This window comes from Cariama cristata, unplaced genomic scaffold (genome assembly GCF_000690535.1).
Source record: "Cariama cristata isolate BGI_N322 unplaced genomic scaffold, ASM69053v1 scaffold11177, whole genome shotgun sequence".
NCBI lineage: Eukaryota > Metazoa > Chordata > Aves > Cariamiformes > Cariamidae > Cariama > Cariama cristata.
This window is the reverse complement of record NW_009626115.1, coordinates 3,331-26,246: the sequence shown is the minus strand read 5'-3', so window position 1 is coordinate 26,246 and position 22,916 is coordinate 3,331. Positions and strand designations below refer to the sequence as shown.

General features: G+C 37.9%; 1 protein-coding gene across 2 annotated transcripts; it reads right to left on the bottom strand.

Moving 5' to 3' along the window:
- Positions 1-2,443: 2,443 nt before the first annotated feature.
- On the bottom strand, positions 2,444-22,158 carry CYLD (cylindromatosis (turban tumor syndrome)). 2 transcript variants are annotated; one of them, XM_009703890.1, is made up of 16 exons: positions 21,644-22,158; positions 20,287-20,589; positions 19,286-19,393; positions 18,097-18,202; positions 16,848-16,964; positions 14,931-15,310; positions 13,276-13,441; positions 12,310-12,451; positions 11,579-11,701; positions 10,147-10,238; positions 8,932-8,998; positions 6,966-7,098; positions 6,238-6,346; positions 4,998-5,116; positions 4,124-4,340; positions 2,444-2,628 (listed from the first exon to the last, which is right to left on the bottom strand). In XM_009703890.1, the coding sequence occupies exons 1-16, from the start codon at positions 22,136-22,138 to the stop codon at positions 2,444-2,446; spliced, it is 2,862 nt and encodes a 953-aa protein (XP_009702192.1). In that variant the 5' UTR covers positions 22,139-22,158. The 2 variants fall into 2 exon arrangements, with proteins under 2 accessions (XP_009702192.1, XP_009702193.1); XM_009703891.1 differs by having other exon boundaries at positions 18,097-18,195; positions 19,288-19,393.
- Positions 22,159-22,916: the final 758 nt, after the last annotated feature.

Sequence of the window (22,916 nt, the reverse complement as noted above, 5' to 3'; positions counted from 1 at the left end):
CGGTAGTATGTAATGTAATATATGGCAGCTGGGGGAAGAGAAAGATGACACAAGCAGAAGACATATGAAAGTTAAAGCATTGGGAAAACTGGAACACAAATCCAGGGACAGGGAAGAGAAAAGAAGCCAGACATTCAAATTGGTCTCATTGGTACACAGGTTTGTGCTTGTTCATTCTGTAAAGCCTTTATGTTTGCTCCCTGTTCACAAGGAGGCACCGCTTGCAACTACTTCCCGGCTGGGAGTCACGGCGGGGCTAGGGGAACGAAGGTATCAAACAAGGTACCAAACTTTGTAGCGAGCAAGTTGAGAGTCTGTGGTGTATGATCAGTGCCTTTTTTTTTTTTTTTGCAAGCGCCCTCTCACCTTTGCTTTGCAAACAGCTCTCTTGAAAAACATCACCTGAGGTATCTGGAGGGCTGTGGCTGGACTTCTGCTTCAGTAGGCAGCCAAGGGTGGGTCACCGTACCTTCTGCTCAGATCATGCAAGTGCTCTCCAGTCCATCTTAGTAAATACAAGCTGCCTAGCCAAGACCTATAACTAGTCTTTTTACCTTATATTGCCTAAGAGATGCTTCTATGGCATCTTTGTTGACACATCTGAGAATCTGCAGCTGCTCTCCCAGAGCAAGATGGTACGTAGCCAAGAAGAGCCAATGGACAATAACCCATCCGTCCATTGACAGAGGGCCACAGAATCCATCACCTGAAGGTTCACTGAAATTTTTCAGGAGAAAGAAGTCAAGAGCTCATAGTAGTACTGAAACTAAAGAAACAGAGTTTTGCCAAGGAGCACAGACTAGATAAATAAGGCAAGGGAATGTGGAAGCCATGAGCCTATTAGAGGCAAAAGCAACAGTGACACTTTTAACAACCTTCTTATTAGCGCACACTTCATGCAGCGGCTAATGGAACAGATCGCCTCGCTCGGCACCCCATCCTTTAGACAGGTTAGTTCTTCAAGCATGATTTGCAAACCCCTCTCTCTCTAGTACTGTTCTGTGGTAGAGTGTGTCCCAAAGAAAAATTCTAGGTTTTCCAAGAAGAACAGAGCAGCCATATTTTCTACAATACGGGATCAGTCTCCATTGTCTTTAAAACAGTGGCTTTTTCAAAGTGGCTTCTCCTCTGTTGTATTTTGTGACCTCTCCTTCTATAGACTCAATCCCAAAAAGGAAGTTTTCCATATAAAACATCTTAGAATTGAAAATGCACAGCTCATATATATGCAATTTGTACAACCAGATTGTACTGTATATATAGTTGCATGTTTGCTAGTCAGTGTAGCCAGAAGTAGCTAAAAAGCAACTCAACCAACACTATTTCATTGCAAACAGGAACCAACAAACTTCAAAGTATAATATTTTATATCAACACAGGTTTTGCAGCTTTTCAGGTTAGTTTTTGTTAGGTACTTGGTACACAGTAAAACTCTGATCTACTTTTATTTGTAGTTTCATCCTTCCAGGCAGAGATTTTTAATATTCGTTAGTCATCCTGAAATGAAGAGTCAGATTCCCAGGTAGTAGCTTAATATACTGTAGGAAAGTCAGTTTTGTTTTACCAAGGACTAGAATCCACTTCAGTAACGTTCCCTGAGGCAATCCTCTATTTTATTGTTTTGTCCTCGAATCATTTGTATATAGTTGCTGTTCTGTTCCAGACTGCTTTGTTTCTTTAAAAATAGACACTTAGAAAAAGACATCTGCTAACAACTTTCATTGCTAATTTTATATTTCAGCAATTATGCTTCCCCTTAATACCCTCTTCTCCTCCTCTTTTTCCCCCTCCGAAAATTGCAAGTTAACAGGCAGCAAATTCCTATCTTTTCACAAGATAGGAATTCAGATCTTTAAATGAACGTTAATTTTTGAAGATGCAAATGTGTGAAGTGAAAAGAATGTTGTAGACAGATAACAGAACAGAATTAATATGCAATGAACAGTCTAAAATTTATCTTACTAAAATTGAAGTTATTCTCTCCAAGAGAGAGCATCTATGGTGCTAAACAGATCAGGGGTCGGGAGAGGTGGTGGGGATGGAGGGTAGAGGAACAAGAGAATCATCATCCTTGGTCCACAGAAATGCACTGAGTAAGAACACCCTGTATTCTTACCTTCTCAATGGACTAAGGAATTCCACCTTTAACATTTCAAAAAAGCCTGTTATATAATCAATGCACTTAAAGCTTTAAGTTTTAGTAACTTCACTTAGACTTGTTTATAAAACAAACACACACAAGCACACTTCCTAGAGTGCAAAATGCTTAAATACTTCAGTTACAGAACTCCACATGTAGTTTTTTGGAACAGTAATCCTTTTGCTCTCATAGTCAACTTCTTCCATTGCCAGCAACGGTGGCATTAAAACTAACCAAAAAAATGCAGCAAACGCAACAGCTGATAACTCTATACTCTTTCTTCAGTTTTCCAGAGGACATGGTTCATTTGTATAAGCTCATCGTTGGACTTTGATACATGCACATGTAAGCATCACAAAGTAGTCTTCGTGCACAACCTTGAATTTTTCTGGAATCCAGTGAGTGTAATTCTTCTAGAGACATCTTCAGGTATTCACCAACTTCTGGACATGGGGTAACTTGTGGAATGTTAAAGCCATTCTGACCTCCTTTTATCCAAAAGGAAAGAAAGAGAAACGGATTAGGATAGCATCTATGTATATTTGCTCTTTAAAATGCACTTCATTTATGACAGCATCACCAGTTCTTGAAAATGCCTTCTAAAAAAGACCTAAATATGCCATTCTGGACTACTGCAGGGTAAAGTTATTTGAAAAGTGTACTGTTCAAGAAAAATCGCAATTGGTGTCAGAGTATCTCATTGTGTTTACTAACAAACACACACCCACACAAACACCACACCAAAACCCCACCAGAACAAGAACTTTGGGGTTTCATTAACACTAACAATTCTGTGTGACTTTGGGCGAGTGACCTGAATACATACTCCTCCTCCTCAAATGCAACTGAATTTGTCAACAGCATGACAACTGGTAACAGCTGATGAATTTAGAAACCGTGACTGTCTGTACCTGACTTGCAAGACTATGGCAGAGTTTGATCCTGGCCATTTTCCATGTAAAAATGAGCAAATTCAAAGAACACAAGTATGGCCATCCATGACACTGTTCCCCAGCAGACCTTTTTAGCTTATAGCACCGGCTGAAGAAAAATACTTGCGATACAAAAAACCCTAAGATCAGCAGGAGATCTACCCAGTGAGTATCTCAGGTGATCTACGTTCCTGAAATAAAGTGGTTCTTTACAGACTTCAGTCATACACATTCCAAGCACCCTGAAACAAAGCTTGATTGCCTTCTGGTTGTTATGAGACTTTAACCCTGTAGCAGTTTCATTTTCAACAGGAGGCAAGATTCTTCTCCCCCTGCCAAATCACACTGTAACAGAAGGGCTCAAGAATTCTTCATGCAAAGAACTGTTACTATGAGTCTGACACTTCATCTATTACTGGTTTTCTCAGGCACCGCAATTGAACAGAGAGTCCTTATTTAAACACTATTTAATGCAGCAGTATCTAAGAGAACACTTGTTTTACTGACATTTGTATTGTTACAGGGTAACAGTTTTCCACTGATAACTCTAAAGAGATTCAAAGGAATGGCATAGATGATATAACGCGTGACTATTTCTTTTATTCTAAAGACACCTACACTAAGTCATTTAACCAAAAGCAATAAAAATATTTGCATACTATCTGATAATTGTGCACATCCACTTAAATACAGACTGAAAGAATACATTCCTGCAGTTGATTATTTAAAATTAATTCTCTCTCTGCCAAACTCACAAAGTATAGAAAAATATATAAGGAGTCCCACTAGAAAACTTCTGCAGTTATTTCTGTACCGTCTACTTACTAAGGTATCCAATTTAGGTGAAATTCAGATTATGCAAATCAGCAGCTGCTATGAAATCAATGCGCTGAGGTAAGGCTGGGTCAAGATTAGTGTCCCAGCATCAACTACATCAAGTTAAACAATATTAATATCCCCAAAGCATTAAGAAATAGGCACTGAAATTTAAAATAGTAATACACATTAAAAAAATTAAGAGAAAATTAGTAAGAATAAATAAAAGATCTACCATCCCGATCTGCCATGCTGTCAAAGAAAAGCCAGGCGGAGTCATCCCTCCCATATTTAACAAAAGCTACATAGTGGCTTGTTTCTATGCAGAGAACAGCAAACAACTCCATCTTCTGGTACGGGATGCAGCCATGTCGCCAGTCCCAGTCTGGTAGATCTTTAGGTAGTGACAAGGGATTGAATTTATGACTCTGTCTCTTGGGATGAAGATGAACCTACAATTGAGGTGATAATTCAGAAGAGAAAAAAACACCCTGTAAGATTATTTGTTTCAGTAGCAGACAAAGCTAAAAAGAGCATTACTGCTGAATTGAAGATTAATGGCATTAGAGAAGGCACTGCAGTAACAGTAGCAGACTAAAATTTTTCCCCACCAGTGTAGTTCAATATTGCCCAGAAAATTCAAATCTAAGGTTAGAAGGGTGGTCAGATTTAACGCAACAATTTTCTACTATACTCAGACTTGAAAACAAGCCATGATTATGACAGCTTCATGCAAGTCACCAAACAGCTCTCAAAATTTGGCAGTTCTATGTCATGAATTTATCAATTCAAAGTAGCAGGTATGTAAAATTAGGATTTCAAGCAGGCGACAGGGAACAGATTCCAAGCTGCCTACGATTACTACTTCTCTGCTGTATTCAGTCCTGGATTTGGCAGTTGCCCTGTTTTTAGTAAGAAACTGTAGATGAATGCATTGCAGGGTCAAGCGGAGTTCCGATTTGTCACCAAAGGCTACACTTTTCTTGGTGGGCGCAGTTACGCTAGTCCTGATGAGAAAGTCTCACTGTGCTCTTGTGCCTTTCTTTCGATTATTACAGCATATACCAGTTGGGTTAAACCCACACAGAATAACAAAGACGACTACTCACCTGCGTATTGCACGTTTTGCAGAACTGTTTGATTTTCCCAGCAGAAATATCAGTATCTTCATAACATTCTCTGCACTCATACATAGCAAGCCCTCCACATATACGGCACTGCCTGGGAGCTGCATTTTTAAAGAAGATATTAGTCTCCAATTTGGGGAGGCTTTTCTTGGTTTTTTAAGATCAGGGGTATGGAAAGGAGGGAGGATTACAACTTTGAATGGAGAAAAGCACTACATTTAAAAAAGCTAAAACCAGATTGCCGATTAAAGCAGAAACGTACCACTGTATTTAAAGTCTTCCCTTTGACATAACATGGAATAAGAGAAAAACTTTTAGAGTGGTAAGCTGCAAAACAGAAGATTATAAAAACTAAGTTCTGTCAACTGCATGAACAAGTAAAAACAGGCTTTTAAATCAAGTTTAGTCCTCTCTCATCATATTGTTAGAGCTAGCTTAGCCCCTATGTCTGTCAACACTGAGGGGGGGCAGGGGGAAACGCATAAGCTGATGGCCATGACAGTGAAAGAAAAAGCTGTGACAGTTTCAGAGATTATTATTCTAATAAATTTTAGCAGTTTTGTTAATTCCTCTCTCAATTTTAAAACCGTGTGTCTTTCTGAGGTAATGCAATGAAAAATTCAGTGGAGACAAATGTCAGAAATTTAGGTCACAAAAAAAAAAAGCAACAGATTTTTAGTTGAAAAATGCACCATCGCTACATGCTGCAGGTTTACATACTAATCTCAGGTTCTCTTCTCCTAGTTGGATAAACTTATGACACAAGCAGCACAAACTGATGAAGACTAATGAAACGTAGTCACCATTGTAAAATACCTGTTAACCAATCTCGGTGCTACACTTAGCTTTTAAGATTTCCTACCTGCCACATTAATGAATTGTTTTGCTGCTAATAATTTTAAAAACAGTGTCTTGAAATAAGACATTTAGTTCTACAGATACTCAAGAATTAAATAAACATAATAAAGCAAGTTATATTCTATACATTCTTCTGAATTAGAACTTTTAATTGACATGAGGAGAAAAAAAAAAAATTCTAGCCAGTACATTTTCCTTTCTCCCCAGTCTGAGCATCTCACACTACGTTGTTAAATACTTCATAAAAAAAAGCCACCAACCAAAACACCACAAACATCAAAACAACCAGAAGTACTTACTTTCACTGTGTTAAGTCACTCTCAACAACTCTCTTTCATTACACAATGCAATGTTATATACTTACTGTCTTCAAGTAAGTCTGTTATATTTAATTCCAAGGATGGAAAAATTTTGTTGAACATTTTGAAGTCTTTTCCAAACCGAGGCATCTGGATAATCAGGCAAGAGGGTGCCTAGGTAAAAGTGTTAGAATATAATGTAATGAGCTTGAGATAGGTAATTATCTAAATTTAGAGACATATTTCTAATGCTATAAATGTATTCATGCCATTTAAACTTGCAGCCCATGGACTTCAAAATTAACAAGATGGTAATCAAAACAAACTTAAGTCTTTGAGAGAAACTACAGCTAAAAAAAAAAACCTAGGAAAGTAGCATCATTGTCAAATGACTTAAGTTCCACTCATGCTCAAGTATGATCTTAAATATACTGGACTACACTCCCTCATCCTGGGGTGGGGGAGAAAATAAACCTTCCTTTTTTAAAGCTTTTTACAAACAGAGGTATCTCAAAATAGTCATCCTTAGGACAAATTATTGGCAGTAACTAAGAAGGTTTTTTTTAGTAATTCTTTACCTAAATTACTTCGGTTTGTTCAGCCAAAGGATAAATGTCATTAAGTCAACCTTAAAATATTTTTGTAACATAGGCAACTTGTACCACTGACCTAGTACTCCCATTTCCAACATGTCCACATTTTGTTTTCACACCAAATCCTACTTTTGTCCTATTGCTGAATGGGCAAATATCTAGGTATCACCACTTCTAACAAAGCAACAGCTGTCACCAACCTCTGCAAACTTCAGGTTGCTGTTGATGAATGACCACTCTAGTAACTGCTGAATTGTTGGGACTCCAACTTTCTCATTTTTGTCCATAAAAATTTGATAGAAGTAACAGTCTTGTACTTTCTGACCTGCTGATCTAAAAACAGATTTAAAAAAAACAAACAGATTCTGAAGCTCTAATGTAACGACGACTCTATTTTACTAGGAAAATAACATCTACCAGAAAATAGTCTATACAACATCCTCTCTGCACTGAAATATATTGCGCTACACACAGACGCTCTAGTTATGGTGTCATAGCTCCAGTATCTCTGCATAGCGCAACAGGCAGTGGGCACTTACACACCTTACACACCACTGAACTAAAGCAGCATATAAACTAATACAATTCCTGCGATGAGGAAAGGACTGAAAAACTATGAGAAATGCCTTGCAACACTGCTGCTGCCACAGAATGCAGCAAGGAACCCGAGAACATCAGCTAGCAGAATGACAGCAGTGGGCAACAATCCCTACCTGTTAAAACTCAGTTATGACAGCTGAATCCTTGTAGTGCTACAGTCAAGAATGAAGACATACATAAATGCCAGTATCTGTTATTTTGATAAAGTAAGAGAAGCCAAGCTCGATCAAGGCAAACTATTGAAATATTTTCATTGGCCTTAAAAGAAGAAATGCAATCAGTTTCCATGGCTTAAACACTGATTCAGCAATCTCTGCAGCTTGTCCCAGAAATCATAGGATCATAGAATGGTTTGGGATGGAAGGGACCTTAAAGACCATCCCGTTCCAACCCCCCCTGCCATGGGCAGGGACACCTTCCACCAGACCAGGTTGCTCAAAGCCCCATCCAGCCTGGCCTTGAACACTTGCAGGGATGGGGCATCTACAGCTTCTCTGGGCAACCTGGTCCAGTGCCTCACCACCCTTGCCGTGAAGAATTTCTTCCTTATATTTAAATCTTCCCTCTTCCAATTTAAAGCCATTGCCCCTTGCCCTGTCACAACCTGCCCTTGTAAAAAGCCCCTCCCCAGCTTTCTTGTAGCCCCTTTTAGGTACTGGAAGGTTGCTCTAAGGTCTCCCTGGAGCCTTCTCTTCTCCAGGCTGAACAACCCCCACTCTCTCAGACTGTCCTCAGAGGAGAGGTGCTCCAGCCCTCGGACCATTTTCATGGCCTCCTCTGGACTCGCTCCAACAGGTCCATGTCCTTCTTCTGTTGGGGACCCCAGAGCTGAAGGCAGTGCTGCGGAAGAGCAGAATAGAAGGGGAGAATCCCCTCCCTCGACCTGCTGGTCACTCTGCTTTTGATGCAGCCCGGGATGCGGTTGGCTTTCTGGGCTGCACACGCACATTGCTGAGCTCGTCAGCCAGCACCCCTAAGTCCTTCTCCTCAGGGCTGCTCTCAATCCATTCTCTGCCCAGCCTGTATTTGTGCTTGGGATTGCCCTGACCCATGTGCAGGACCTTGCACGTGGCCTTGTGGAACTTCGTGAGGTTCACACAGGCCCACCGCTCAAGCCTGTCGAGGTCCCTCTGGATGGCATCCCTGCCCTCCATGTGTTGACCACACCACACAGTAGCCGCAATAAGTAGCTATAAGCTATAGGCCACGTTCAGAAGTGCTGTAGCATCCTCTTACAGCAGCCTTTCTGCAGCATAGCTAACAGGAAAACCACAAGGCTCTCACATAGACAGCACTAGGGACAGGCGATCTTTGTCCAGCTCTCATGAGTTCTCAAAAGCTTGGTGAGCTTTTGCAACAAGAGATTAGTGAGGCAAACCCACCTACCAAAAAAGGTAGGAAATAGCATCAAATTTGTAAATATAACTTGATTATATTGAATCTTGTTAGAAATATGAATCACAAGTCAAAGGTATTCTAAGAGCTATCTCAATTTGAAAGGCAGCAGATACTTTCTCCGCATCAGCCTCTACAAATAGATGAGTTCAACAAACAAAAAAGATTCACCTTATTTTCAAGAGTGGCTCAACTCTTAGAATATGGTGAAATAAAATATTCAAAAATTCTTCTGGATCTGGAGGGAGGTGGGGAGAAAAAAAAAAGTCTTGTTAGTGTGCAAAACCAGACACATTATTCAAGATTGACTTTAAATGAAAGTTTTCAAAAATGTAATAGGAAAAAAGTAAAGGTTCATTTTTACAGCTTTAGTAACACAATAAGATTATGACAAACTGTGAACATTTTCATGACACAAACCTCTATTTACTCTTTTGGTGTCAAATGGCCCTAATAAAAGACACAGGCTTAACAGGGTAACAAAGCTTTCCAGTGAAGATCAAAAAGATGCTCTGTGTTTCAAGAGAAATCACTTGGCGCCACACAACTTTTCCAAGAGAAGTAAAAGCTTTCAAAAGAAAACAGTGAAACTGCAGAGAAGTGGTGAGGAGTAGTGACAGTAACACTTCCATAAAAACCACACAATAGTACAAAGTTCATCTGAACTAGAGATCGAGTTCTGTAACCAAGAATGCAGACAACACTGTCTTCCCAGAGGTCTGCTCTCCCCCAGCACTGAGCGTTTTCTGGTGTATTTCTCTTCCTGCCATTAACTGCAATAAATACTGGTTTTCAGCATTTACAAAGAAAGTGGTGTTCTCCCAAACAAAACCAAAACAACTATGTAATACGATGCATGTAATGCGAAAATCATTACATGCAGCAGAAGGACTGGGAACTGATTTTTCTAAAATACTTAAATACTTGCATACTTTTATTTCTTTTTAAAGAAATTTCTTAAAATACTACATAACCATTGTGACAATGGAATGTTGTAGTGGAAAGATTATCCCTCAGTGACCAGAGTGACTTTCTGAGAGAGGACAAAACCCCAGCCTTGTCACAGTCTTCATTTCTGAGGAAGAGTCTCAGCTCTCCCCTAACTGCTAAAAGGGAGTTACACAGGCACAGGAAGGCAAGAAAAGCAATCCAGTCAGTGAAAGACTGTTACGGCAGAAATTGTTCAGCTAGACTTCCTTACAGACACAAGGAACCACAAAAGAACTTTTTACCACCCAATGGTCACTCAAATCTCTGGTAGAGATATTACTACTACAGAGAAATATGTGTGTGTTTTGTTGTGGTATAATTACAGAACAAGGTATTTCAGTTCCTTCATATTATGATTCTTACAAATCTCAAAGAAAGCAAAACCTCCCCAGTTACCTTTTTCCTCTGAAGTGAATCCTGATGCAGCCTCAACTTTTTCAAGTATTTTTCTCAGTTTCATTATTTTTGTAGCACATACGTATCCATATCTAAGATAAATGGGTTTAATAAGCTGTTAGCTAGTTTGTGATCAAGTCACAGAAGCAGAAGAAAACTCAAAACTCTTATATGCTGAAATACAGGGTCTCAGATCCTTCTTTAACTGTGTACAGTATTTCCTCAAAACTATGTATTGACCCCTCGTATTCAATCTGACTTCCAGTTTTTTTAATGCAGTATAAATTTAGTGCAGTGCTCAAGGTTCTTGCATAACCTTTAAGAGCTCTTTTTAAACATTAACTTACCAGGATAACTGTTTTTTGATTTGTCAGTCAATTACTTTTGATTTGTTTTCACCCTAATTTGCACCACTTATATATCATTTTGAGAATGTCACGTAACAACAGCACTGTGGGAGTTGTTAACAAAAAAATGTTTCAATATTCGAGAAAAAGATACAGAATTGTATTGCTGACTTAAGAAGCTCAAGTTTTGAGCATTCAATCTTTTCCTCTAAAACTTTACAAAAAGCGCAAAGCCAGTTTTAAGCATGGTGGAAAGGTAGGAGAAGTAAGACTTTCAGTTTTCTCAGCCACTTGAGATTTCTGCTACTTGGTGTGTATCCTACTACCTATACCACAGAACCCTGGAACACACCAGGCAAAGTACACATACCCTTACAAGAACAAGGGTTCAGAAGCCATCATTTTATTCCAAGAATGAAAAGAAAAACTTGGTGACAAATTGTTCAGTGACAGCCCACAGAATTTCAGAACTACAACTGTATTATTTGCATGTTTTAAAAAAAAATTGGGCTAAAGACAAATAACTTTCATGCAGAGTTTTGCCATATTGCCTTTGTTCATTGTGCCTAAGAAATTACAAAGCTCATGTTAAGTGCTTTTAATAAAAGCGTTTTGACCACTTGCAGATCACATGTAAAAATCAATGAAACTTTTAAAGCCCTGCCAAATCTATCAAATTGTGAAACTCCACATAAGATAACCCAAATACTTTTCTTGTCAAGAAGAGCAGCATCAAAAACATGTAAATACAAATGCTGTGAACAAATATAACTTGTATTTATCAATGCTTTTCTATTCATACCTATACAAATTTTACAATAGCTTTATGCTGATTGCATTTCCAAATAGAGACTAGTGAAAATATTTTATCGCCAGACAATGAATAAGTATTTCCAGATAGATTAAATTTACCATGTAGAACAAGTAAAAATACTAAAAAAAAAAAAAAGCCCAAGTTAAATAAGTCAAACAGACCAGTAGCAGCAGCTAGCCAAACTTGTCAGGTTTGCAATAGGAATGCACACACAGCAGGATCTAGTATAGAATTTATATTAGACCATACACTAGTTCACATCTTTACTTACATTCTCAGAGGATTCACAATCTCTGTCCGTAACAGCTCTTGAGTCTCACTATAATACTCTACGTCATTCTTTTCTTTAGGTCTAAGTAACACAGTGTCCAAAACAGAGCTAAAAGAAAACAGGCTACAAAGAAAAAAAAAACAAAAAACAAAAAAAAACAACAAACAAGAAAAAAACACAAAAGAAAAGGAAGGTTGTTTTGATTCTGGAAGATACAACCATTCAGATGCCTGAGCAACGTAAGACAAATCAAGCAAAGCCACAGGAAGACTTGAAGAACTAAACAAACTCAAAAACATGTAATTATGGACAGAGGACAACACAGTTGTACTAAACAGTAAAAGTCCACTCTAACCCAGTATCCCTTCTGCAGTAGAGTACAAACCCAGTTGCCCAGGCAGGATTCTGCAAGTAAGTTACCAGAGATATTTCCCTCCCTCCACCCCCCGGCCTGTGTACCCTTTCATCCTTCAACCGTTTACAGGCCAGGGACTCAGTCAAAAAGAGCAGAGATAGGTAAGGGCTGGTACAATTTGGACATAATGAGCATTTCATGTTATGCAGCAAATGCTGCAGAGCTTGTTCAAACTGGAAGAGCATAGTAACGTGTCAAAGACTGCAGTGCATGACTTTGTAAGCTGCACAGTAATACAGACAGACAGCCATTACAACAAAGATCACGTGTTCTGCATTTCTAGCATGGGATGTCGCTATACAAATTATGAACTTACCAGAATAAGGTGGAGTCTAAGTAACAGGAGTTGTAATGACCCTGGATACCTTTCTTCTTTCCAATCATTGTCTCTAAACCTTCTTTTTCCATTTTTGGAGGAGTGTTTTCTTCTACCACTTCACTTAAGTAACCTCCAAAGGCTGAAATTTTTTTTTTCAAAAGACACTTTAAAGCCTCAAATTTTATCCCCCTTGAGATTTTCCTATTAATGTTTTATAGCTAACTTGCTGCCTTAGTCTAAGCATTCCTTCTCTGGACTAGAATAGCATTTCATTATAGCTGAGATTCACTGTCTTCCAGGGAGTGAACAAGGCCTTACATTCCACTGACAATGCACATTAGAGTGCTTCAGAAAGCCTGCAGCACTGAATTAATTTTATACAGTAGGAATGAAGGTCTCTTCTCATTATAAATGCCCTGTTCACACTATCTTACAAGTATCAGACACTCTTTTCTTTCCTGTTGTCCCAGGCAATACAACATGACCCAAGAAATGTAAAATATTTGAAGTTAGAAAAAAAAATAAATTTTCACTACTAACTTCCACCATAAAAATACATGCTTTTCTATGTTAATATTTAGGAAAAAAAATAATTTGACATTATAGAAAAATAACTGTATTTCTGATAACGCAGTCACGTATTGCTGAAGTTGCAAATACCATTTTCAGTAAGATTGCTTTACAACTTGTAAAGTAAAAAATGTACAGCATAACAAAAAAATCCCTTAATTTTATGAAATTTTTTAAAATATATGAACATGTTCTTGTTTTAAAGCATAAAGAAGTAATCCATAGAAGCAATATGCTCTGTACAGACTGATTTTCTATTCATTAATGTCATTTAAGTAAGACCTGTACAGATTTTCAAGTGTTCAATACAAAGAACATATTGCAGGACTAAATGAAAGCAAAACCCAGGTCAGTTCCCAGCTGATAAGTAAGTAGTAAGCAGAAGCTCAGTACCTAGAGAGTTGCAGCGTTCAATCTGGTTGGAAACGGGCTGCAGTGAGGCAAACCTGGAATCCGGCCTGCAGCTTTTGAGTTTAACAAAAAGAGCTTTCTTTGGAGCACAAGTGAAGTATCGAGTTCCTTTAAATGTTCCATCCGTACAACCTGCACATTCATCTTCCTGAAAATTCAAGTGAGAATTTACCATTTTTCTTACTTCTAGAATTCTGCAGCAAGACATTTGATAAAATATCTATCCATAAGTCACTCTTCAGGCACTCTGAAGCTTGATAGACAATGTTTCTGCATTTTTAGTATACAAAGCTTCAGCTGAGGTGTTCTTTAACTGGATTTATTGAGGAAATTAAGTCACACTTTTTAATGTGACACATGCTTAAACTTTCACTCCATTCAAAATAAAACAAGAATTCCATCAGAAGCAGTGTCAGGGAGGTGGGAGGGGAGAGCGAGAATTCAACCTAGTCAACACTAGGAACTTAACTAAGCTAGCCAGTCACTCCAGATTATTTCTGTAGTTAGAAAGAACACACGCACTACCAAGCGTCTTTTAAAAACTCAAAATCACTAAGCGTTGGGTAGTGTGAATACTTCCAGTGTGACTGTTGCCTGCACGAGAAAAATACCTGCTTCAGGGCACACAAAGCATACATCAAGGAAAGAGAACACAAACTAGGTATGAAAAATAACAAGTTCATTATTTATCTTGCTAACATGATTTGAGGCATATTGTCTGCTTACTAACAATTGCTAAGTCTTAATGCAGAAATTATGACAGGCATTTACAAGGCCTCCTAAGATGCTGTCTCAGAACACCTGTGGCAAACTATAGCTCGAGCTTCACCCAAAAAACCCACAAGCATGAGGATTTTTTATAACAGCTGAAACTCCAGTCACGTTCTCACCTACGTTGCTAAAGATGTTTGCGATTTCACATAATTGCACACTGCTTTATCTGAAATTTTACTGAACATTATCTCAAAATAAAGAACCCCATCTTCCTAATTGCATGCACATTAATTTAACTGATAGCCAATCACAACCCTGGCAGCAGCTGCCACAAAGTAAATGTCAGTACATAAGAGCAATTCATGTTTGCAGCAACTGTGAATTTACAAAGGGCCCACAGGAACACACAAAACATTGTTGTTGTCAAATCAACAATATCACTACCATCCATTATCAAAACCAGTGTTATGACTTTGATAGTCATAACACTGATGCTACCTGTTTGCTGGTATGCAAAAAATAAACAAACAAACAAAAAATTGACATTCAGTAAAGACTCTTACAGCCAGGGCATTTTATGTAAATCTGCATTTCAAAGAGTGGTCTAGTTTTTTCAATTAGTATCTCCATAACATAAGCCAAGGGCACTCCTTCAAAGTAAGCAAGCGACCAATCCTACAAATTCAATTGCCCATCATAACACAAAGACATCTCAGAGCACGTTAACAGAGTGAGGTCTAGGGCAGCCACAAAAGTCAGAGGTCATCTAACACTTTAGCTATGTTATAAGGAGATCACATGGCAACCTGTTTGGACAAATTCCTCCAGACTGACTGCTTTTGCAAAGTATACAGGCACCAACTTTCAGAAACAAAACCAGTAACAAGTAATTATTATTAATATGAACTACAATTTATATTTACCAGTTCCAGGCCAGCTAATACTTCATTTACTCCAGGGGGCTGGCCAATCCAGCGGATTACTCCATAGAAAGGAGGATTTTCTTTAACTTCAGCCAAGGAACCTGCTTCAAGACCATGCGAGTTCCCAACTGGGCCTGCTGTCGATGGACTCTCCTGGTTAGCCGTAGTATTTACGTCACCAATGACTGACTGAACAGATAAAGAGAGAGGACTATGTCCAATAGTACCATTAGTACTTGATGTTTTTGTCAAGCTAAAAGGGAGGGAGTGAAATCTGTTTTCTGTAGACACAGAGTTTGTTAAAGGTGGCTGCAGTGGTGGTGAAGAATGCCCAAATCCAGGAGACGAATCAGTAAGTGATTTTGCAGGGTCTTCAGCAACTGTTAAAATCAAAATCAAGATGTTAGTAAATGTTGGAGGGGTTTTTTTCCCCCACCTTACAGAAGGAAAGACTTAGCTATCAAAGCAATGAAGCGTATCTGCAACCCCATCTGATTTAATGGGTGTCCTGTAGAGGAAACACTAACAGCTGGGGACGTGCAGGAAAATGGTTGTCACTTGGCATCACTGGAGAGACAGAACTGGCCGAGGAGACGCTCCTCTAGCCCCACCACTTTTATCACAACCAACAGAAACAAACAGCAGAGAGCAAGGAGATGTTAGCCAGAAACTACAGGAAGGTTTAGATTGGAAACCTTTTTTTTTTTTTAAACCCCACATCAGACTTCTTTTTTCAATACAAGTTAAGAGCCCCAAGGATCATGACTATAGTGGGCAAAACTAGGAAGAACTCATCGATCAGTGTAGTTGAGGAAAGGATTTGGTTCACAGCTTAATACAGAGATCAGTAATGGCTTGTAGACATGATTTGCAAATGGAAAAGTGTTTATACCCTTGGCTCTATCACAATATACTTTGGTTCTAACACAAGGAATCTATCAGTGTCTATAAAGCATTTAAACAAGTCATAACTAATGCACTGCTTGATAAATGAGATCACAACTAGATGTAACAGCACTAGTGTTCTGCATCTTCTCTCATCTCTCCACACGGTCCCTAATACACAATTGGTATACACAGAGCAAAAGCCTCTTCTTCATCACCTCTTCTCCCCACGCTGTTTTATTAACTGAAGTTAACATCCAAAAATTTAGAAAAAAAGATTACTTATCTTTTTAATTCCACAGTCCTTTCTAGATATGATATTGGAATATATGGAATTAAGGGGCTACTACTGCTCTAGGTTTCCATTGTAAATTAACATTATTGGTTTAGTATCTACCCCTTCAGTCACTAAGCCAGCCAGCCACACTTTAGAAAAGTTAACCAGAAGAAAAAAAAAAGTAAAAAAAAAAAATCTGGAAACAAATCAAGATCTACTGATCCTTTGGGTTCGTGCACCCATACTTCTAAGAATTCAGCCATTTTACAGAAATCACTTTTAAAAATACTGAAAAAAACATGTATGCTTAGTCCGATTTTTTTTCCCCCCTCTACTTCCAGACTGATTAGCTGGCATAGCAGAATATTACAGTTCCCTTAGATCTGTAACGTTAACTACAAAAATTACTCTACATACTTGGCTACAAGGAGTGTCTTCATAGCTTCCTTCCAAGCCCCAGCTTTTATTTTGCCTGCAAGGCATACGCATTCCCACAGAGCTGTGTATACGCTGCCAAGAATGTAATCTGCTACATGCAGAATAAAACAACAGGTCCATCAATTAAAACACAGTATATTTTCCTGGAGGTTCCAAGATGCTTTCTATGATATAGTATGTCTTCCACTAAGACAACATATTCCAAATGTTTTAAATTTAAACTCATACTTCATTTGAAGAACATCAATGCACTCTAGGTTTGTTTTGTTTTTTAAATAAAGTGTATGCCTACATGAAAGGCTATCATCTCTCCTTACCTTCATCAATATACCATGGGGGTTTTGTTTTCGTTTGAGGCTGAGAGTCAAGTGATGAGCCATTTAATGTGTAGAAGACTTCAGATCTGTTTCTATTTACAGGTTCAGAGGTAGATCCTGGAAAACAACATGTTTTACTTAAAAGATTAATCTCTATTTATAAAAGCTTAGCTACGCTCTTATTTCATAGTATAAATTTGTTATTATACTTTCAAGAAGACACAACTGTCTTTCCACAAAGCAGTAAACTGTCCCATCAAAGGTAAAACAGTTCTAAGCTTGCAACAAGGTAGCCGTTTATCCCAAACCAACTTAATCCTCCAAACTGAAATTTCAAGTCACCAAACTGCAAAGGCGGCAGAAAATACCCCTCAAGTGCAAATTTTTCATTACTATAAATTATGGATATAAGACAGTATTCGAGATACAGTGTACAGCAGGTATTTTTTGTTTTTAAAGCAAAAAAAAAATTACAGAGTAGGCAAATAAACTACTGATCCAATTCCACACAGCTATAACTTGTGCCAACATACAACCACAGTTACTTTAGCGAAGATCATCTCTGCCTGCACCCAGTGCCAGGCAGAATGAAAACTTGCTGAAGGTACTGTCGATACTATTCTACAACCCAATACAGCCACCAGTAAACCCAAAAGACACTGAATTTTGATTTCTGGCTGTAAAAATAAAATAAAATTAAAATTATTTCCCTTGCAAGTTTTCTTCCCTGGGAGAATTTTCAAAGATGACCAAAACCAGAGTCAATAGAAGTTTGTATTTCAGAAATTCAATTTTGGTTTTGAATCACAGCAAAATTAACATATTCACTATTAAGTACATCTGCTCCTGGGCTAAAAATTTCGAAGTTTCTAGTCCTGCAGAAGGAAGACAACAGAAAACTGTATCTATTAAAAAATAAAATTAAACAACCCCTACCACCACCAGCCCCCTTTCAGAAAAACAGAATGCAGCCCTGAACTGGTTATACTAGACAACTAGGTAACATGCTCTTGAATTTTTGCTAAACCTCAAAACATTTTTCATGATTTCATTGAGCAATCTTAACTTAAACTGTCTACCATCTTTATTACGACTAAATAAATTCATACTAATAACTCTACTTCAGAGAAATTTAACTTGATATGTAACTGAAATAATACATGAAGTGATAAATGCAAGCAACAATTTTTCCTAAGCAACAGAGACGTGTAATCTTACACAGGTAAAGGAAATCACTTCACATACGTACCTGTAGCCTTTGGCTTACTATGATTGAACAAGCTTTTGTCACCACCACCTCTTGAGGTATAGGCAAGCTTGGGAGCTCTCCTGTCCTGTGACACAGTCTCTAAGATGTGGTATATGAAGAGAGTATTAGCTTCCCATTTCTACTTTACTTTTTACTATGGCTTTTACTATGCCACAGAGAAGTTCGGCTTGAAATGTAACTGAACCAAGCTCTAGCATCATAAGTTTTAAAAGTGAGTGGAGCAAAACCTTGTTTGGTACATAACCAACATTTTCTGTATGTAGGATTTGCTTCTATCACATCAGCAATTACTTTACTCCAAAGTCTACCATTATTTCTTGAACACATCAAATAGACTGACTTCATGTTCTTCAATGTATGTGCATGCTTCCATTATAGGAAACAGACACATGACATTCTAAACTTTGTTTTCTACCAACAGCTCTACAACAAATGCTCTTTTCCCAAAAATGGAGAAGTCTCCATGAATTCTCCAGAGAAGAGAGAAGAATTCGTGCAAAAACATGCATCTCAACTAAGCCAACACGTAGGGGGTGAGCATAAGAAAAGTTAGCCAAATTGAAGAGAGAGGGCAACAGTCACAGCCTACAGGCTGTACAAGACTGCACACTCATTAGTACCTGTCCACAGAGAGCGCACAAACACAAGTTTTACATGGAACTTGTTTCCTTCAGAAAAGGAAGCAGGGGACTGTAGTGGTTACAAGTTAACACTATTCAGTGAATCACTGCAGATAGTGAATTTTTCCACAGTCTTGCTATGAATTTTCAAGTATTTACTCACAGAATGCATAAATGATACTATCAATACATTTCAAGCACAGAAAGAACAGCTTTCTGACCCAAGATATTTAAACTCCTGGAGTAAACTGAACAACATTCAATAAAAAGATTCTCCCTACAGACACTCACATATTCATGAATACTATACAACTGAATAGTACTGTAAATACTATACAATTTGGCATAACTTTTGTTCAATATTAAACCTTTTCTACCAGTGAGACTGTAACCAAAAGGAGGGGAAACTGAAGAGAAGTACAACACAGAAGGTTAAACTAATTCAAGCTAATGTAGGACATTAATTCTGCAGCATTGTTTTAATCATATAACCCTGCCTAGGCTGAGATGTTATCAAAGTCTGCCTTCTGGTTAAGAAAGCAGAGCATACCTGGAATAACATCATTGATATGCAAAAGAAGTGTACTTTCAACACTTGCAAAGCTGCACAGCTGTATTCCATTGTATCTTCCATCCCAGTTTCCAATAGGATTATCCTAAAAATAGAAAAACATGTTACATGTATCCCAAGAGAAGATTTACATCATACAGAATACACACATGTCTTTAGGAACATAGAAAGTACGAAAATGAAAGGTTTAACAACATCTACTTTTTCCTGTAACAACCTTTGTATTTAGAACATCAAACACTACAGTCTTTAAAGACAAAAGCAAACTTAAAAAATGTTCTTCTGAGAAATATTTCCTATTTTAACAAGCATTCTTCTACTAAAATCCATTATTTATAAACAAGTTAGAACAATTCCAGTGCATTGTTAGGCAAGAGCTACTGCAATCAAGAAAATGGAAGCATCTGATCTACAAAAACAAAACCGAAACACCCTTTAACTACCAAAAATTTGAAAGCTGTTCATTTTAAAAATTTTGAGTTGCTAGAAATAATTTTTAATGACAAGCTTCACATTTTCTTGAAAGATCAACTTTTGTACTTAAAACTCAGTATTTTTAAGGTAGAACAAAGTCAAACAAACCAAAGTTACATGAAAAAAAAAAGCTTTTAAAAATAGCTAACAAAGAAAAAGGCATCCAGCCTACTTTTTTTAAAAGGCAGAACAAAGCCAGTCCCACAAGACAAACACTCAACTCTATTACTTCAAGACTGACATCTAAATTGCAAGTAGCTCAGTGGAGGCTCCTCAGAGTAACCAGAGTGTTTCTCCTGAACTGTTGAGCATCAAATAAGATACAGTTCATCTGATGCCAAAAAACAATCACCACCAAGGGGCATCTTTGAATATAAGTTTATTTCCCATTTTAGGTCAGCCTCCACTGAAGTAGCTTGTGGATAATGTTTCCTCTTCTATATTGCATGTAATTTACTATCTATCACACATGCAAAAGTTATTAAAGTCAGATTATTTTCTTACCATGTCCACTCCAACAACGTATCCTAAACTTTCGTTTCCTGGTAAGACATCACAGAATATAACTGTCCCATACTCTATACTCTCTCCTATCTTCAGAGAAACCCTGGAGTTGATCTCCAGAGGAGGAAGTTCTACCTGCATTGCATCAACCGGAGCTGCATAGTCACTTTCCAGTTCATTGTCATCATCTTCCACCAGCTCCAGTTTGTCCAAAGCAACAAAAACCCCACAATCCTCATCGCATCTGAAAAGCTGCTTGCCTTGGTACTGTCCATCAGTAAAGCCCTGACCGCGACCTTCTTCCTAAGCACCAGAGGAGGAAGAAGAGGAGAGAAAAAAAGAAAAAAAAAAAAAAAAGCACTGTATTTTGTCCAAAAGCAGACTACTACAAAAGCAGTAACATAATCCTGTTATGGAGAAACCGCAGTAAGATTTTGCCTCATTAACTATCATTATACTGGGAGAATTTTATTGCTGGAATTTGTGGCAAATACACACACCATCTATCTTAGGGGAACAAACAGTAAGATGTCATTAGATTAGAGTAGCTGCAGGCAGAAGCCTTTTTACTCAGAGAAGCATGCTTTCTTCAGGTGCAGATCTTGCTTCTATCATCACATTTTTGCCATATCAAGACAAGACTATTTCATACAAGACATAATGCTAAGCATTCAAAAATTCCACTTAAGATGCCAAATAAAAAGTGCTTTTTCAGAAGCACTTGGGCCCGATATTCCCTGAGGTTCTCAGTGGGAATTGCAAAGAATTTGGGAAAAGTTTAAAGAGGACTTTGAAAAATGTACTTCTAATGCAAGAGCGGCACTCTCCTAAATCTAATCCTTCAAAAGCTTATGGCTGACATTAATTTTGCAGAAATATCTCACTAGGAGCACACAGCGGCAACATTCTCTATCTTAACTAGTTGCCATTTGACTTTTAGGGCTCTACAAACCAGCAGCCCTAAAATCCAAGCCTGCATTTATGGATCGTATGCTGCCACGTGCAGGGAAAAACAAAGTACTCGACAGAAATCTGAGAGTCAGATATTTGCCACGATGGGGATGTAAGTAATTAAATTTTTTTAGGCTGGAAGAGTCAGAGTATGTTAAAGTCTTTTTGCCAGCCCATGCACCTCATTAAGCTTCACTTAACATGTAGAACACAAGGCTGATGTGATACAGTGTGTTCATAGGTATTTAATAACAATACTTATGAAAAGACTGAAGGTTACAGAATTTTTAAGGGTAATGATGCTTCTAGAAAAAAAAAAAAGTCATTATGACTGCCTCTTTAAATATAAGATGAGCTAAAAATCTTCTAAAATATATATGATGCTCCCCCTTAGCAAGAAACTTACCAGCAACTCTACTCCAAAATATATCCCTGTTAGGGACCTTTCTTGCATTAAGGGTCCTCTGAAGCGAACAACTCCAGGAAATTTATCATCTCCTGATCTCAGCTGTACTCTAACAGGTGAGCCAATATCTATTTGGATGCCTTTAGTTAATCTGCTTTTACTTTTAAACAGACTGTATCTTTCCTCACAGTTAGTGATGGCCAAAAGCAACTCAGCTAGTTTTTCATTTATTTCTATAACATCCTTCTCATCCACAAACAAGATGGCATGAGGTTGTTCCAGAATCTTTAATCCAATCTGCAGTTTCTTGCCTTTACAAGGAATATTTCTGGAGTGTCCCACAGAAGAACGGTCTTGAAAAAACTGCCCAATGCTACCTTTGGGCACTTTCAAGAGCTTTTGAGTCTGCTTGTCTATGACACTGCATTCTTGGAGAAGCAAGTAAAAGATTTTTGCTCTTCCCAATAGGATGAACTTGCTTTTTCTTGACTCCATAAGCCCGAATTCATTGTGATTAAAACTTTAAATGCTGCACAGAAGTCTTCAAGAAAAATAAACTGTTGATTTATCTTGACAAACTCTACTGAATGGTCCAACCTTTGTGAAACAATGCAATACTCATTCTGCAAAGAGCCAAATCCAGAGCAGTAAGCCTAGGGGGGGAAAAAAAAAAAAAAAAAAGAAAAAAGGCAAAATGAAATCAGGAAACTACAGTTAGTCTCAAGTAAAACAACAGAAAATCATTTAAATCTGTTACCAGCCCCATTCCTCCTAAAGCATAAGAACAGTTCAGCAAAATCTGAGTCTCAAAACAGCCATAGTACTGTTGATCATGGATGTATCCATTTCTACTTGTTATTGCTGTGTATTTCCTTTCCTTCTCCAGTTCCTTGAAGCAAGGGGCTACAGAAAAAGTACAATGAAATGCCAAAAACACGTAAGTGAAAGGAAGAAGAAATCTTAATTTCAGATGAACAGGAATAAATATCCTGCTCAAGTTTACAAACAGTATTTTACTGAAGCTTTCCACTATGAAGATCTTTCCCCATGCTTAGTGACTCCTTATTTCTGACAGTGTACTGCACCTGTCATTCTGCATAACATTTTGACTTAGTGAAGTAGAAAATTGTGTCAATGTCATAGAGAAACATAAAATGGAAACTTCAGTAATTTATAACAGTCATTTCTTTAAATAATAGAAATGGACAGTTCCAGTAAGCAATAAACAATGTATGAAAAACAAACTATGCCAGCATTGCAACATGCAATTCTG